Raw genomic sequence first — 17,860 nt, forward strand, 5'->3', positions numbered from 1 at the left:
AAGATACAATAATTTTTTTCTAGATTCCCTCCTTTTCTTGAAGACTTGACCACAAAGAAACCCAAAGATTTCTATATTTTTCATTTAGCAAAAAAACAAAACAACTTTGCAATATCACACTATGTCTACATGCACAAACTGAATCCTTGATAATAAAAAATATATTAAAAAACAAGATTGAACAATATGTCATTATAATTTTGGTTGAAATATTTCCCATTAACCCTTGTGTTATCTTCGGGTCGTTCTGACCCATCAGTCATTGTGACCCACCGTCGTATTGCGATAACTTTACCGCATACAAAAACAAAGTGAAGCATTTTCTTTTAACCGTTGGGCTGTCTCAGACCCCCCACATTGCGAAGGTTAAAAGAAAATTATTTTTATTTGTTTTTGTATTGGGTAAAATTGGGTAAACACAACGATGGTTCGTTATGAACCTTTGGGTCATGTGACCCGAAGGCAGCACGAGGGTTAAGAAGGCACAACTGTTGCACTAAGTTTCTAATTCTATACTGGCCAGGACATATACTGAAATCCACACAGCTTTGAGGTGTGAACAGAGTACATTCACTTATGGCTAGTATCAGCAACATCCCTTTCCATTAATGATGATGTAAAGGCCCGGAACTGTCATACCTGATAAATAAGAGCATGAGATGATTATACTAAATTGGGACTGGCAGACCACTGATAGTTTAGAATTTTGGCATTTCTTTTGATAATTGCTAGTTCATTAAATGAAAAAATCAAATTGGTGTATAAAAACTAGATTGTGCATGGACAATGCTGTTGTAGTCACTTCATGGACAAAACAATTTTTAGTAGGAATACATTATATATAAGAATCTGTCATAACTGAATACTGGGTGTTTTTCTTTTTGCATCAATGGTAACAATATTATATAGAACTCAGTGCCACTCAAGAGTTCAGTTCACATTCACTGGTGAAAATGTTCCCACTGCATTTGTGAATGGACTGATGATCAAATGTTTCGATCCCACAATGCATTACACATTTAAGGAGGCTGGGCTCAGGTCTGGTCAGAAAGCTGCAACGTTATACAACATCCAGATAGAAATGTACAGCAGGTCTGAATCTTTCACACACAATGTCATGAGCATAATTGCTCAGGTCTACTCTAGACTTAACATTTCTATCCAATGTTGTCATCGTCCTAGCTTCCTGAACACACACCCCCCTCTTGTGGTTTAATAGCCCGTTTTTGGTGGCTGAGGCTCCACGTACGCAGGGTTGTAGGCCGGCTGGCTGGACTGAAGGTCTGGCTGTGGGGGCAACTGGCCAGGCTGTGGGGGCAACTGGCCAGGGGGTTGAAGGGGGTAGGGTGTTTGTCCTGGTGCGAACGCTGCCTGACTATAAGGCACTGCAGCTGGGAACCTAGTACCTGCTAGGAGGGAGACAACATTTTGAAGTGTGAGAGATACTAGCCACTTTAATGAGGCCCAGCTATAATGATGTGGCAATAATCATTAGCCTTACTCATTTGCACATGACAAACAGAATATTCCTTCTTTTTACAATACATGAAAGTCCCTCCTAGGAATATGCCTAGTCATTCTTGCATGTTGGGTATAGAAGTTACCTGGGATGTGCTACAGTTGCTAGGCACAAAATATCACTGGCAAAATAGCTTTGGGATTCTTTAGCAGCAATTACACACCCCTGCCAATCACCTGCCTCTAGGTAGTGAAATGCTTACCAGCTTCTTGGTAAGGTGGAGGTGGTCCTGGCATACATGGCTGCCCCTGGTAGGGAGCAGTGGGCATAGGCTGGCCCCCATATGCTGGTTGCATAGGCTGGCCCCCATATGCTGGTTGCATGGGCTGGCCCCCATATGCTGGTTGCATGGGCTGGCCCCCATAGCTTTGCTGAACTGGCATTGGCTGGTATCCTGAATAATGAGTTGCTTGGTAGCGTTGGTTGGATGAAGCAGTTGGCTGCTGGGGGTATGATGTGTTGATCACAGTGTGGGTTGTGGTTGCTACAACCGCTGTCAACACAGCAAAAGAGAAGTTGTCATTGACATACATGAAAAGGGCAAAGGGGGAAAGAATGCTCTGATTACTGACACAATACAGTTTCCTTCCGTAGAAACCGTCTTCAGATTTTTTGTAGACAGTTAAGGTGATATATATCAATCAATCAAAGTTTATTGACGCATACACCAAATTGCTTCAGTGCAGAGAAATTCTTAAGACTTGGCCAGCAACATCTGCGCAGTAGACAGTAGATATAAATAGCAAAGTAACATAGTAACATATACCAAAAATGCTATAATTTAACACTATAACATATAACATTAACAAGTAACAACAACACAAGAAAGCTACACAGATATGGTCATAAGTCATTAATAATAAGCGTACTTCCCTTTCACCTTTCTAGTAGCCCATAAGTACATGTATCCATATTTAAAATACAACAGTAAAGTGAAAGTGTAAATTGAAAGTTGTGGAAACTACAGATGGGAGTAGTATGTCAGGACATTGCCACATTTGACATCTGTTCTTAATGCCTCTTGGTGTTCAACTGTTCATAGTTGGTGTTAAGAATTCAAAAGAAGTTACTTTATTCCCATATATTATAACTGCAATAGGTAAAATGAAGGAAAGGAATACATTTAAATATTTAAAAAACAGCTTCCCCACACTCTGGTCTGAACTTCCAATGCAATTGGCTGGGACAGGATTGCTGGACCATAATTGGCTGTAAAGTAGCAGGCCACCCCATAATTACACATTTACATTCCACTGGCACAGAGCTATCTGTGTAGCTAAACAACTCTCAGAAGGCCTCATTAGCTTACACAACATGTTTATAGGGGGACAAAACTTTTTTTTTTTACAGAACAAATTATACCTATTGTACCTTTGAGATTTTTGTAATGTTATATTCTTTTTCTGTATTTTGCTAAATGTAAACAACTAAGAAACCCTTATTTTTCACTGAAATTAAAAAAACAGAATTACATAAGACTAGGTTCTCAGAGATCGACCACATGATTCTTGGGCTTGTCACTGTTTGTGAATTCCTCCAACAGCAAATTATCACTTCCTGTAGGTATTCTGGGATGACGCAGTGGCTGTGGAAACTATTAGTCAGACTGGGTGGGGATCTGGAGTCTGATCTCAACATGAAATATGAGCTTCAAGTCTGACAATACTTGTTTCTGGGAAATATCTAAAGAAATGTGTGAAAGGCAAAGCCTTTCACTGATGAAGACAGAGCAAAATAACTAAGAGAAGTATAAGGAGTATAGCCAGCTAAAATGACAGATGTCTGTATGTGGAAGAGTAAGATAAGGTTCAAAGGTCATGGGCTGAATCCCACATGAGTCATACCCAGCCCACCTGATCCTGAACAGCTCATAACAGCTTATGCATTTTGAGCAACTTCAAGTACACACCGAAATAGTTTTACTTCAACAACGCAAAGCATCACGCAAAGTTAGATGATAAGATGTATGATGTGTAACTACAAAATGTGTTACAATCTATTCATGAAACAATTGATATAACACTTACGTCTGGGGCTTCTGCACATTTTGTACAGACAGCAGCAGGGGCACACACAGCAGCAGATGAATACGACGATTACAAAGATGCTACCTGTTATGACGGCTGCAGTTCCTACAGTGCCGAAAGAACTGAAGCTAACACAAAAGACAAAACATATAATTTAAACAGAATTTATATTAATATACCACTGACAGTTACAAACATTTAGTGCAAAAGATTTCTGTCAACGACAATCTAGAACGAAATAACTAAAATTACAAATCCAAACTACATTCTGTAATAATTTAATTGTATTGGTGGTCTTTAGAAGGGCCCTTTTTTCATGCATCTGTGGCACTGGTATGTGTAACATCTTAGAGAGGATGTTGTTGCAAAGATTGGTCTAGAAAGGAAATAGGGGCTGTGCACATAAACAGAACAAAACCCACATCAACAAAGGTCACTGGTAGCAAAATATGTTTCTACTTTCTTGTGTGGAAATTATCATTGTTGCACCTAAACTAGGCTACATCTGAAACGTACTATTTCAATAATCTCTTACAATAAATTATCATTCATAATTAGATAAGATTCAACAGAACGGCTTGATCTTTGGGGTCAAATGTTTGTTACTATACCTGGTGCATACGTCGTCATCGAACTTACGGAAGGAGTCTGTACAGCAGTATCTGTTGTAACATGTGCCACAACAGAACTGTCTGCCACAGAATATGCTGGAATGGTATATGCCTCTTATATCATTGTAAGCATCGCAGTCATCAGCTGGACGAAAGGAAAACGAAAGGTTAGGGGTTAAGTTGTGGTTTAAAGGATGTGTTAGACAGCACACAATAAACCAATCTGTTTCTTGAGATTAATAGAAATCCCTGCACAATGAACAACACAAATTCACTTAATTGTTTGGAGAAAAAAAAAACACTTTAATAATAAATCATTGTCTTCTCTGAAGGATCACAGAGTCTGGATGAAAAATGATTTAACTAATGTTATCTTATCTCCAAATGTGTTTAGTTAGTAGACTAGTAAGTTGACGTCGTAGTATGTGGGAGTAAACCATACGCATGTCTATGTAAACGATGTATTTTTGATAGGAAACTAGAGTAGTATAGCTAGATCCAATCCTACGTATCCCGTGACACAATCGCTGGACTGGAGCTGTGGTGGACACCGGGGCCATCCGACCTGATTGATTTCTTGAGGTTTATTTATCAAATTAGCTAGGCTAGCAGAGATAGCTAGCACACAGCCTGCAGCAATTCTAAGATAACCGGTCAAAGCATGGTAAACTAAGCAGATGTGACTTTTGTTATCATGCACGCACTAATGATCTATACGTCAACATAGGCTACTAGTACACAGAAGTCCAAAACATGTTTCGACTCCACTAGTTTTGTAGGTAGAAGGTAGCCAGCCAAGAAGTCTGAGACCCCACAGAGCAGAGGATACATGGCACGTTGCATCAACCACTAGTTAAGACAGCAGCATGCTAACTAGCTTTGCCTAACACCAACGAGATCGAGTACTTTATCCATGTCGTAAAATACAGGTACAGTAGGTAATAAACTCTGAGTAGTAAACCTTGGGGGGAAAATAATGCACCAACGACAACCCTCGAGGTTACGTTAGCTGAGCTACAGTAGGTAGTCTAGCTAGCTAGCTAGCCAGCCAACTAGTCGAGTTACCAGGACACCTATCACGTTAGTTAATGTCAGTTTAACCTTTAAAGTCTTAACCTCTTGAAGGCTTTGTGCAACTTAAAGTAGAGATAAGACTTGCATTCCCACCAGTCCACACAGATAGAACAGCTCTGGTTAGATTAGCTTAGCTAGCTTTCGGTTTGAGAAAAAACGAAAGCTAAAAGCAGCAGAGGACCAGATTGATATTCGGTAGTTTATGCTACATTTCCAGTGAAAAAATACTTACCAAATACAACAGGAGTCACTGCCAGGCACACAAGGGTAACAACAAGAACATACAGGGCTGTCGCCATGGCTCATTGGAAATGTGTCTTGCAAAACATGCAAGACCCCCACACTGACAAAAGTAGCAGAGCTAGACTAGAACAGTAGAATAGAGGAAGTCGCGCCTCAACAAAAGAACACCAGCTGATTTGGCCTGCAATGTGTCAACTCGTGTTGTAGTAACTTCCGCAAAATGCACGTTGTAGTTAGCGCCATTGTTAACCCTGTACTACACCTTGGCTAGTACTGAACAGAGCCAAATATATATTTTTTTTTCCTACGGCTCTAATGAAGTCAGATATTTGAAAGCTAGTGCCTTACCTGGTAGGGTGGACTCATAGGAAATGTAATTTCAGATTGACGCAGTTTTTCTTGTCTCGAATAATGTAACATAACGCGTACGTAGAACACAAATCCAGTCAGATTTCGTTAGTGTGTCTGTTTTAGGGTCGCGTTTTACCGATTCAATGTATTTTTATTGAGATGGTGCCACCGTCGTGTTCTATGCGAACTCAATTATTTTAAGTCACATCAAAATTGCATTAGCAATGTTTTCAGCAGGGCAATAGACTAATTGATGATTTTCTTCGAAATTTCAGATTGTGCGTCTACAACTCTACAACAGCGTACCTATATGTTAAAGGTTACAAATTAGATTAACCTCCTTATTCGATTTTCTTTAAAAGTAGCTAGGCCTATACCTTTTAAACTAGTCATTATACTTTATTTAGAAGAAAACTATACTTTAAGGAAAGTTTTGTCATTTTGTCTAACTTGTATCAAAAGAAGCAAAACCTGATAACAGTTGCCTATTTCAATAAACATCCTTAAAGTGAACAGCACAGCACACCGAAAAATACATACGAGACTTAAGTTCAGAGTGCAGATAGAACGAGTAACTGCATCTAGGCTACTCGCGGATCGGACCTCCCAGGTGGACGGTGTCTGACTTCTGCAGTCTATTGTCTTTGCTCTCTGTCCATCTTTTACAAGCCTGGCAACCAACTAGACCTTGTCTTCACCAGGAGCTGTAACACCTGGTCTCACAATGACCTCCCTCCATGTGTCTGACCACTTCTTTGTCATTGACACTCTCTCTGTCATTAACACACCCAAGGACCCTCCACTGTCACCCACAGACGGGACCTCTACTCTTCCCTCCCTCCCTCGCCGCCTCCTCCTTCATGTATGTGGACATTGTATCCACCTTCAACTCTTGACTCTCCCAGTCTCTTTATTCTGTCTGCTCTCTTTTCCCCAAACCAGCATGACCATCACCCTCAACATCTGTTCTACAAGTTTCTGTTCTACAATTGATCGACTCGTGCATCCGTAACCCACGCAAACTGATCACCTTCTCCTCCCTCCTCACCCCCACCCTCTCCCCGTCATCTCTTAGACCTGTTCAAACAGCTATCCTCTTTCCCAAACAAGAACAATCTGCTAAACCCCCACACCAATGCTGGACGCTCTGGCGGTGACGGTTTCAAGCTTTTGCTAAATGAAGAAAATGTAAACATATAATGTGAAATATGAGATACTAGTATAATTAGATACATATATATAATATTGTACATATGATCACAATATTTGAAAAATAATAGAACACTTCAAGCCATTATGCCATCTCCCAGAAAAGCCTAGGTTTTACTTTCCCTGATGGTTGCTCGAGTTGAAGCGTTGAATTTTGACATATTTCTGTATTGACACTGGAGGGCGCAATTAGACAACTAATTTGACATTGCATCAAGAAAGTTATTACTTCTTCAGCAAATGTTACCCACACCGACACATAAAGACACTTCCTAATATCAAGATACAAAAATAGCTGATTTACAAAGTATTTTACATGGAACGCTGTCATGCAATTATGATCAAGCTTATAATTTGTATCTGACCATAAATGAGACTGTCAAATTTTCATAATGCATAGGGTGCACAGTTACGTTTTCACTGTTCATCATAGAAATACGTATTTTCTGGATGTAGTCCAGTCATTTTAAGCCAAAATGGGCGTCAACCTAGGACAAATTGCAACAGAATCAAACTCAACTGTTATATGTCAACAAGATTCAACAAAACATTTTCACCTGGCTATACCCAACGTTTAGATCTGTTGTGGTATTTATGAAAATTAGCACATACCTAATTAGATTATGCGCCATATGCCCATGTTAACAAACAATTTTTTACCCTATTCACATGAGAAAAATAATGAATAGGCGTGTGAATAGGCTATATTTGGGTCTTTTTCGAAACTTTCCCTTAATGGGATTCTTCGGGGCTTTTTTTTTCCCTTACTCTCAGGACATATTGAGGATACAAAATCAGTTGAGTTTGCTTCTGTTGCAATTTGTCCTACCTTTTTTCATAAAATGACTGGACTAATGAGGTAATCAAAGGACAAACCTTTCTGGATGAGCGTCTCTGACGTAAAAAAAAGTGTCTCTGACGTACTTTCATTTTCTCTCGCGAGACTCAGTAACACTTCGGCTCTTAAAAGCCGGTTTAGGGTTGTCGTCCTTTCGTTCGTCCTCAGTGAAGGATAACGATAGTTGGTTCACATCAATAACTTTACGGTACTGGTTATATCAGGCTTAATTCAGAATTTGATCATCAACTACTGACTTGTAGTCACTCTTCAAACCAAGCCATCTTCGTTAACAGATTTATTGGCGCTCCGGTGGTCTAAAGAATCCCGAGGTGAGTTGAGTTGTCAGCTTGCTAGGACTGTACTGTACTACTAGCGGCCCGACACTTAGTAAACTGTCTTATAGCTCGTAGTTAGCTAACTAGTACAGTAACAGCCAGCAGTCAACTCAAATCTATCTAGCCTGAGATCAGGTAATGTAGTTTAAGATGGCTTGTCTCGCAACCCATCTTCGCTTGTCCCCAGCATCAATGAGGCATCATTTTGGAGTTGCGTAAACTGAATTTTGTAACCTGTCGTAATGACTTTGTTGTAGCTAGCTGTATGTACTAGAACTGAATGTAGCTGGCTAATGTGTGATATTATCCAATAGGGTTTCGATTATTATTACCAATTATCAGTCAACGATAACGCACGTACCTACTCTATTACAATACCTTGTGAACAATCTCTAATCAGAATCTAACCTTGTCACGAGGCAGTCATTTACAGGACTATGGACGGTGTAGTGTGTAGCTAGAAATTGTCATGACCAATTAATTAGTTATACCATTTAGTAGTAAACAGTTGAATCTAGTCTTTAACTTTAGCCTTTACCTTTTCAAATGCTAACTGAGTCAGAAGGATACAACGGTGTTGTTCCCCATGTTGCGCCACTTCCGAGTCGTGAAGTGGGTGGGCATTCCTGGAAATAGGCATTTATCACATTTCCAGGAATTTATTAGTGCGCTGGGAGATGGAACACAGTTTCTTTCCCCCCAGTCATCACCATATCTAGAATGACAAACAAATAGTCTTTGAATGTATCCCTATGCATCCTTACACATACATTTTACATATGTTTTTGCTTAACTTGCAGGCTCAAACAAGTATGGACATTATTCGTCGCTGCCCATTCCTGTCCCGTGTACCCCAAGCCTTTCTGCAGCAGACCAGAAAGTCCCTGGTGGTTTATGCCCAAAGATGCCCTGTGATGATGGACCTGGCCTCCAAGCCCCTGGCTCGCTCTCTCTGCTCCTCGTCCTCTAGCTTCCAGAAGACTGAGGACACCAGCACATCCAATGAGGAGACCAGCACATCCAATGAGGGTGAGCTCCTTCGCCAAGACCCATGCTACATGAGATGAAAGAAACGTGTATTGTTTATGACATGGGAAAATGTATAATTCATGTAAAAATAGGCTCAAATAATTAGTTTAATAAATGGACTAAATGTATCTTATGCCTACAGGACCTAAACAGGATATCAAGTTTCACAAGGGCCACCCTGCGCCAACCTCAGGGCAAGCTAGTGCCTCCAAGTGCCCTTTCCTGGCAGCGGAAATGGGACAAAAGCACAGCAGCGTTGTGCGCCAAGCAAGTGTTGAACTCCAGGAGGACGTCCAGGAGGGCCGCAATGTTCAGATAGGTGAGAGATAGCTTGATGCAAGGCTTGCGCAGTCCACTCCCATCAAACTGACTTGTAATGCATGCTTGTTGAAATGTTATTTAATAGCAGGTCATTTCAGGCCATCTGTACTCTGTTTGAGACCTTCTCGTGTCCTTTGTTTGTGCAGATGTGTCCCCAGCCAAGCTGAACAAGCCTCTGGTCATAACCTCGAAAGATAGGGAAACCAACCTTATGAGAAACCTCCTGAAGCAGCGCCCAACCAGGGTCTCCCACTTGTTGCAGGAGAACATGCCCAGTGGTGAGTACCTTGGTCCCCCGTTTACCACCGACAGCAATAAGTTGGTCTCTGTCGAAGACCTCGCTTATATTGTCGCCATTCCCTTCCACAGTGGCCAACTTTCATTACGATGAATTCTTTGAGACGAAAATCGAGGCGAAGAAGAGCGACCACACCTACCGCGTGTTCAAGACCGTGAACCGCAAGGCCACTGAGTTCCCCATGGCCGACGATTACACGCAGTCCCTGGGCTCCAAGAGGAACGTGTCCGTGTGGTGCAGCAACGACTACCTGGGCATGAGCCGCCACCCGCGCGTGGTGCAGTCCGTCATGTAAGTAGCAAGCCGTCTTTCACATGCAAACAGACCCGACCTCGGATGTAGAAGGAACGAGCCTCATGGGTGCAGTTGAGGGTGTGTGAGATGGCGTGAGCCCTCGTTTTGTTTTTCCTCAATCGTGTTTGCAGCGTTGAGGGTGTGAGAGTGTTAATTGGTCTGTTTACCCTCAGGGAGACTTTACATAAGCATGGATCAGGGGCTGGAGGGACCAGGAACATCTCTGGGACCAGCAAATTCCATGTCGAGTTGGAACATGAGCTGGCTGACCTGCACGGCAAAGACGCAGCCTTGCTATTTACTTCCTGCTACGTGGCAAATGACTCGACTCTCTTCACATTGGCTAAAATGTTGCCTGGTCAGTTTACTTGACTTGACAGATTAGGGCCCACTTCATAATTGGTTAGACTATTCTTTGAGTACAATGGAATAGTCTCAGTCCTAACAGTCGGTTCATTTGCTCCTCTTGTCCTCTTCCCAGGTTGTGAGATCTACTCCGATGCAGGGAATCATGCATCAATGATCCAGGGGATCAGGAACAGTGGAGCCAAGAAGTTCATCTTTGGCCACAACAACGTCAACCACTTGCGAGAGCTCCTGAAGAAGTCTGACCCCTCCACTCCAAAGATTGTAGCCTTTGAGACTGTGCACTCCATGGATGGTCAGTCTCTGCAGTATATTTCTAAGTGGTTGTCTTACCCCAAAGAAGCCTAGCATGACCCCGCATGTGCTTTTGAGTAATGTGTAATGTCTGTCTTCCAGGTGCTGTGTGCCCACTGAATGAGATGTGTGATGTCGCCCATGAATTTGGTGCAATTACATTTGTGGATGAGGTCCATGCAGTGGGCTTGTATGGGGCCAGAGGTGGAGGGATTGGAGACAGGGATGGCATCATGCACAAGATGGACATCATCTCCGGAACCCTCGGTAAGTAACCATCTCAGTACCTCACTTACAGTACCTCAGTACAACAGTTCAGAGAAGACAAGAAAAATGTCTTCTCTGGTTGAATACACATTTCCGGAGCCTTGGGACAGTCACGTGATGTGTCAGGGGACACTAGCTGAACAAGAGCCATTCACCTGTTGCTAGGAGACACAGGCTGTTGTTTTGGTCTTATTGAATTTCCTCTAAGCTTCTAGAAAACCCTGCCACCAATTACCCTCAAGTGCTCAGCTGTTGCACAATGTCAAGATGACCAAGATCCATTGAAAAATATATGAAAAGGGTTTGTAAATGGAAATAAGATGGCCATTTCTTTCCAAAGTGAAGAGGAAAATTGCAGGTTCTTTTTTGTCCTACTCTGAGAATAAATGGAACATAAATTGGGCTTGCCTGCCTAGTTATGAAAGGGATATCAGTGATGTCACTAATAACTATCTAGGCTTTTTGATGATAACCATATACAGGTCAGTAAGTGTGTTTTCCGATGTTCTGTTTCAGGCAAGGCGTTCGGCTGTGTGGGGGGCTACATCGCCAGCACCGACGCCCTGATCGACACGGTGCGCTCGTACGCCGCGGGCTTCATCTTCACCACCTCCCTGCCCCCCATGCTGCTGGCCGGGGCCAGGGAGTCCATCCAGACCCTCAAAGGAGAGGAGGGGCGCATGCTGCGGCGCAAACACCAGCGCAACGTCAAGCTGCTGCGCCAGATGCTGATGGACTCTGGGCTGCCCGTGGTACACTGTCCCAGTCACATCATCCCTGTCAGGGTAAGACACGACAAACACGGCCTCACAACGCATGCTTGTCCTCCTTCCCGGCTAACGGAGCAGGAAAGGATAAAACAGGAAAAGGCCAGTAAGATCTATCGACTGCGCCACTGTCTCTGAGAAACCCGGTGTGTGTTGATCTGACAGGTGTCCAATGCGGAGAAGAACAATGAGGTCTGTGACATCATGATGAGCCGGTACAACATCTACGTCCAGGCTATCAACTACCCAACTGTGGCCCGGGGGGAGGAGCTGCTCCGTATCGCCCCCACGCCACATCACACCCCCCAGATGATGAACTACTTTGTTGGTAGGTGCCATATTTTGGGTTGAAACCAGTAACAATTCTATTCAAACTCTGGGGAAACTTAAAGAAGCTAATGTCTTGTTGCATTGTATATTGTTCATAAAACGATTTTTTTTTTCTCCTCCAAAAGACAAGCTAATCGACACCTGGAAGGAGGTTGGTTTGGAGGTGAAGCCTCACTCCTCAGCTGAATGCACTTTCTGCCAGCAGCCTCTTCACTTTGAAGTGATGAGCGAAAGAGAAAAGTCTTACTTCAGTGGACTAAGCCACCCTATTTCTGCACATGCCTGACACTACACAAACTTTAATCCATTCCTTTAAAATATCACTGTTGTGGTGTATAATTGTCTTTGATAAGTGGCATAACTTATTTAATATTCCATGAGAAGATACTATATGATGAAATAAAATATGATAACAAATATGAGATCTGTGTTTTTATTGGTCATTGGTGCATTGGTCATTATATGTATATGTATATGTTTTTTATCAATTAACTTGGACTAGCTTGCTTGTCTAAGATAATAACTGTCAAGAGTGTTCAATAGCTGTCCTAATAGGGAATAAAAAAATAAGATAAAAGTTTGCTGTCATGGTTCACCAAAGCAGACTAGAACTTTACTAATACATTATTAACTGTCTCTAATAAATCTCTGTCAGGGCTGAACAAAAAGGAATGTACGTAAAGAAAAAATATGAGAACATTAATTGAGTTTGGTTTTTAACACAGTAGAACTGATAGGAGTTTTGGAGATGGTATATTGACTTGTTGCAGATCAAAACCATATAGTTGAATAAATACCTGTCTGGAGGCTTGTTCTGTATCTCTGTAAAATGTCAGAATTAGTTCTGGATGTTAGAAGAGTGTAGTCTCTATTAGAACCTTTCTGATGTCAATATCATGTAGCTGAGGGTCTACATATGAACAGAAACGCACACTTGTCATAAACATTGACTGACATTCAGACAACTGTGTATACATTTTACATAAGTGCTTGTTATGTTCAGCAAATATCTACCTGAGACAGTTCTATTTGCTGAATGAGGAATAACCCTGTGGAGACTAACAATGATGGCCAAAGATAAATGCTGAGATTAGTGTGACCCAATTCAGACAAAAGAAGCTATTCAGTTACAGGCTTCTCAAATGTAGGCCATCTACCTTTCTGAATATCAAAATACAACACACCTTTTGGTCAAGGAGCCCATAACAACCAGGGCTGGTTGACCCCTGGTTGATCCAGTGAATGTTGCTCTAGCGACACCAGCCCCCCCTAAAAGTGTGTGTGTGTGTAGAGCACACAAACAAGGACAGTCAAAGTAATATGTGAAGAGGAACGGACAATAACACCTTTATCACATTCTGATAAACCGCACTTGTGGTTGTCATGACATCGCAGTGTTGTCACAGTATTCCAGGACTTACTTTGTCCTGGAAGAGACCTAGATTTTATACACAATGCTTTATAACAGTAAGTAGCAAACCATTGCATATCAGGAATGGTTTTGTTTGAAACGTTGTGTTGTAAGGTGTATGGTTTACTTCTTCTTTACGTGGTACAGAAAAGGAACATCTGTGGAAATACCCTGATGAAATCTGTTGTTCTGTCTGAAGACACTTCCTTGTGAAAGGCCTATTTTAGTAGTCACCTTAGTGCCAGACCTCTTTAGATACTTTGAATTGAACTGACAGACCCAGAGAGGGTCTACACCAGTCAATTATTCTATTAATACACACTGAACGACGTGACTCCCACCACACATGCAAATGCTTGATTTTGGCCCAGCTAGCCACACCACATGGAATCCACCCATTCCCTGGGGATGTTCATCTCTATGGAGACTAATCATGTTAAAAATCGTGGTTTGACTTCAAGACAGGGCTGAACAGACAGGTTTTAGACATGATTCATTACAACGAAAGGCCGATCAATGAAAGGTTGGCCCACAGGCACATGCTTATCTCGTTGAAAGGTCACTTCCTCCTATTTACTGAAGAAACAGGCCAGATCATCCTCCCATTGGCACACTGAGTGAATATACACTAGTCCCACTAGTATCCCTGCATCAGTAGAAACACAACTTTCAGCTGTAAATTCTTTTTTTTCTGTTTTGACTTGATTTATCCTCCAAAGTTCAGAACTCAGTTATCGACCAATCTCAATGTGCACCTGAATCTAGGGAACAATGTTCTCCTTACAATATTGAAGAATGCACAGTCACTGACATCAAATATCCCTGAATTAATTTCGTGTTTTCATATTGCATGAAGTCACTATAACAGTGAACTCATTCTTGCTCAGTTATTCTCATCAAGGTCCTGCTATCTCTAAGTCCTGGAGGCCTCCCCAATGGAATGTGATCACGTGACTCTTCACTGCTCCAGCAAGTTTGGAAAGTAAATCTAACCTTACGCACACTTCCAACCACGCAAAAACACACCTACTCACAAGCACTTACACACACACCATAGCACTAACATAAAGGGCACATTGCGTCACTGAGGGCTGTAAACATTGGAGTATGTCTAAACTGTTTCCGGAAGACGGAACAGAGAGGAAAATGTTGTATAAAGGGTTATACATTAACAATACATCAGAATATACCTAATATATTTTTTGTAACACAGTGTATGATTCATGTAATGACAAAACACAAAAATGTTCAATCTCATTGTCTGTCAAGAATAATTTATCACTGTCAAACTTTTATTAGTGTAAGAACCAGGAAACAATTCTGTTTCTGCATCACATGAAGCAAAAGAAAGATAATAAAATAAATGGAAGAATTTATTTTCTGTTTAGCTTCGACCCTCTTTGTGTAAAGGAATGGAGAACTAGAATTTCTTAATTCTTCTTCTGTTTTCATGTGTATTGCTCTGCTTCTGAGTGATTCATGTGTACAGTTATTTCTCATTTGGGAAGTGGAGCAGAAGAGAAGTAGTAAAGAAAGCAGAGGTCATGGGGGGTGAACACTGCTCTTTCTTTGTGTCACAGGCTCACTGGGCTGTGTTTCTCCTGACAGCACAGTCAGGACCCTCTTTCACAAAGATCGGCCTCTGTCAAGTGGGACCAGCTGGACATTCCTCTCAGTGGTTCCTGCAGCAACTCTCCTCGTCTGACCCTGAACTTTTTTTCAATGGCAAGGCTAAACGCCTATGTGTCTGTGATACGCCAGATAATGACAACCTTGAATGAAACATTTCAGTGTTTTCACAAAATAAATCATTGATTCGATACACTTGGGTTCCAGACATTGACTCTTCCTTATTACTTTACTTCCTGTATTTTCTCGCAGTCATTTTGATAATAATGCTTGATGCATGTGTGTGTGTATCATTTACTCCAGTAAGATTAGCCATATGATGCACAAGGCTGACATAAAAACTGAAACAAGTATGTAGAAGCATAATTATAGGGTGACAGGAACAGAACAATAGAGGCTGAAGATATCTGGCTTATCTGAAGTAAGACACTCCCAAGCTCGACAGCACTTCCTTCATAGGAGGAGGAAGTTCTGATAGAATCAAGACTTAAACATACAGCACAAACCATTAAAATGCTTTGTATTCAATGGCAAGAAGTTTATCTTCATGCAATAAAAATAAATTCCCGGAACAAGTACAATTTCAGATTGTAATTAATCTACTTGCAGGAACTCCATTTATTCAGCTGTAAAGCAATGCAACTTTAGTATTCTCTGCAGCGGGAGACTTCAGTCACTCAGCTCACACAACATTTTATAATATCAGTTATACCTGTTTGCAAGACATTGGAATTTTAAATAGAGTAACATCCTGCAGAAATATATTCCAGACTTCCAGGGAATTTGAATCCCTGTTGTTCCAATCATAAGTAAATACATGAAAATACAGCAGTCTTACAGTACATGGGATTATTATAATAAGCCCTTAACAAAATTCTGTAACAAGAAACCCTTTGAGAGAAGTGTTTTCGAAAGGGACTTGTAATCCAGAAAAAATAAGACGTATGTTTGGATCAAGTTACGGCTTGTTTTCCTCACACGACCCCAGTATGCAAACTACGATTCAGAAGGGGAAATTGAATCAGGAAACTCATTTCATTGTACAGTAGCCACATGGCATGTAACCTGCTTTGAGAGGAAAATCTATACACGTTGGCAAGCAGACGATAACAATGCCTACTATTGTGAGTGGTGCATACACTGCCTATAATACAACATTAAAGAGGATCAATTGGAGATAACAGACAATACTTTGATGAGATATGGTTTATCTTTTACTTATAAATCTATCAATTTTCTGTCATCTGGAGAAGTTGATTTTCCATTTCCTTCAAATTGTTCATTGTTTTCAGTAAAAAAAAAAAAACATAACACCTCTCATTGTTGAGGTTTGAGAAGCATGAACAAGGGGGAAAGAAATACTGAAAATCCTGTTTAAGCTTGTCACGCTAATGTGCTCTTCAGAGTCTAGACTCAATAAAATACCTCTGAAGAAGGAAACTCCTTGTTTGTTTTGGAATGTACTCACTGTTCATGGTCACGCAATTGAGCCATTATGGAAAGATCCGTAGTATGCCCATTTTGGGGGATTGCTTGTTATTTTTGCTGTCATTTTTTTCTAACACATCATGCAAGTATTTATAGGTAACATTTTGGATGTCTTAAAATTGGGAGCCACTGTCACTCAATCTTATTAAACTAAACTAGTTAGACTCATCAGATGAGTCAGATGTGACACTGATTTTCACACGTACAGGCAGTACAGACAATGACTTCATCGGAAGAAATTTCATTCTTTGCTGCTTAGATGTCATTGGGAAGCAAAATGACAAAAATTATGTTTCAGTTGTGGTTTAAAGGTACCTTATATGCTGGAACAAGGAGATGCTGGGCCAGCTTGGTCACACTGGCTGAAAGGAAGACCCCATTTCCCTTTACAATAGACCAGATGGGTCTCAGGCCTGTAGCCTACACTGATATCGTACTATCAGGCCACCTGTGAAAGTTATCCAGCTCAGGACTGTAACTCCAGTAGAACTGGATTACGGTCCTGCTGCAGTACACATTATGTCACAGATTGGTCTTGTAAAAAATTGGTTTGGACACAGAGAATAGAGATTATATCATTAGCTGACTCTAGTAAAACTACCACCTTGTTCTTGATCTATTGTCTCAACATAAACATAAAGGTAAAGCCCTTTATGTTTATGTTGATGTCTCTAGTGCTTGGGCAGCCAGAAACAACAGGGCTATCATCTCTGTAGGAGGGTTTTGACTGTGAACATATATCATTTTCACATTACCATCACACTGTAAGTTTACCCACACGTTCACAGCAGACCCATAGAAAAAGAGAGTTGCGACACTTCCATAGACTTTTCACACTTCTTTTTCTATGGCTCTGGTTCACAGTTCACACACAACATTCTACTACCCTATGGGCTCATGCCAAGATCCAGATGCAAGCATGACTGAGTAGTTTTGAAGGGTTTTGTTTTGTATCATATGTAGTACAGTATCATCTAATTTTCTTTTTACACATTATAATTAAATGTCTAGAAATTCTACCTAGCTGTTTCATTTTGTATTTGCAAGTAGGGCTAAAGGGCCATTGTATGGTTGATTATTGACAAACTTGGAAATGATTCCGGCCAATTATACTCAACCTTGTTATTCCCTGGCCAACGCATGATGAGATGGCAAA

At 41.1% G+C, this 17,860-nt stretch overlaps 2 protein-coding genes across 3 annotated transcripts; one reads left to right on the forward strand and one right to left on the reverse strand.

The window, feature by feature from the left end:
• Positions 1-474: 474 nt before the first annotated feature.
• On the reverse strand, positions 475-5,722 carry shisa10.1 (shisa family member 10, tandem duplicate 1). Of its 2 annotated transcripts, none has more exons than XM_062459336.1 (5): positions 5,464-5,722; positions 4,158-4,302; positions 3,547-3,674; positions 1,722-2,012; positions 475-1,406 (listed from the first exon to the last, which is right to left on the reverse strand). In XM_062459336.1, exons 1-5 carry the CDS (start codon positions 5,528-5,530, stop codon positions 1,213-1,215), a joined length of 825 nt encoding a protein of 274 aa, XP_062315320.1. In that variant the 5' UTR covers positions 5,531-5,722; the 3' UTR covers positions 475-1,212. The 2 variants fall into 2 exon arrangements, with proteins under 2 accessions (XP_062315320.1, XP_062315311.1); XM_062459327.1 differs by having other exon boundaries at positions 475-1,409; positions 5,464-5,718.
• A 2,290-nt stretch (positions 5,723-8,012) lies between these two features.
• Positions 8,013-12,593, forward strand: LOC134018951 (5-aminolevulinate synthase, non-specific, mitochondrial-like). The gene is made up of 11 exons (XM_062459349.1): positions 8,013-8,204; positions 9,011-9,239; positions 9,382-9,558; positions 9,707-9,838; positions 9,930-10,149; positions 10,326-10,510; positions 10,634-10,813; positions 10,915-11,079; positions 11,596-11,864; positions 12,012-12,174; positions 12,302-12,593. The coding sequence occupies exons 2-11, from the start codon at positions 9,023-9,025 to the stop codon at positions 12,460-12,462; spliced, it is 1,869 nt and encodes a 622-aa protein (XP_062315333.1). The 5' UTR covers positions 8,013-8,204; positions 9,011-9,022; the 3' UTR covers positions 12,463-12,593.
• The last annotated feature ends 5,267 nt before the right edge of the window (positions 12,594-17,860 follow it).

Source organism: Osmerus eperlanus, chromosome 1 (genome assembly GCF_963692335.1).
Source record: "Osmerus eperlanus chromosome 1, fOsmEpe2.1, whole genome shotgun sequence".
NCBI classification, from domain to species: Eukaryota; Metazoa; Chordata; class Actinopteri; order Osmeriformes; family Osmeridae; genus Osmerus; species Osmerus eperlanus.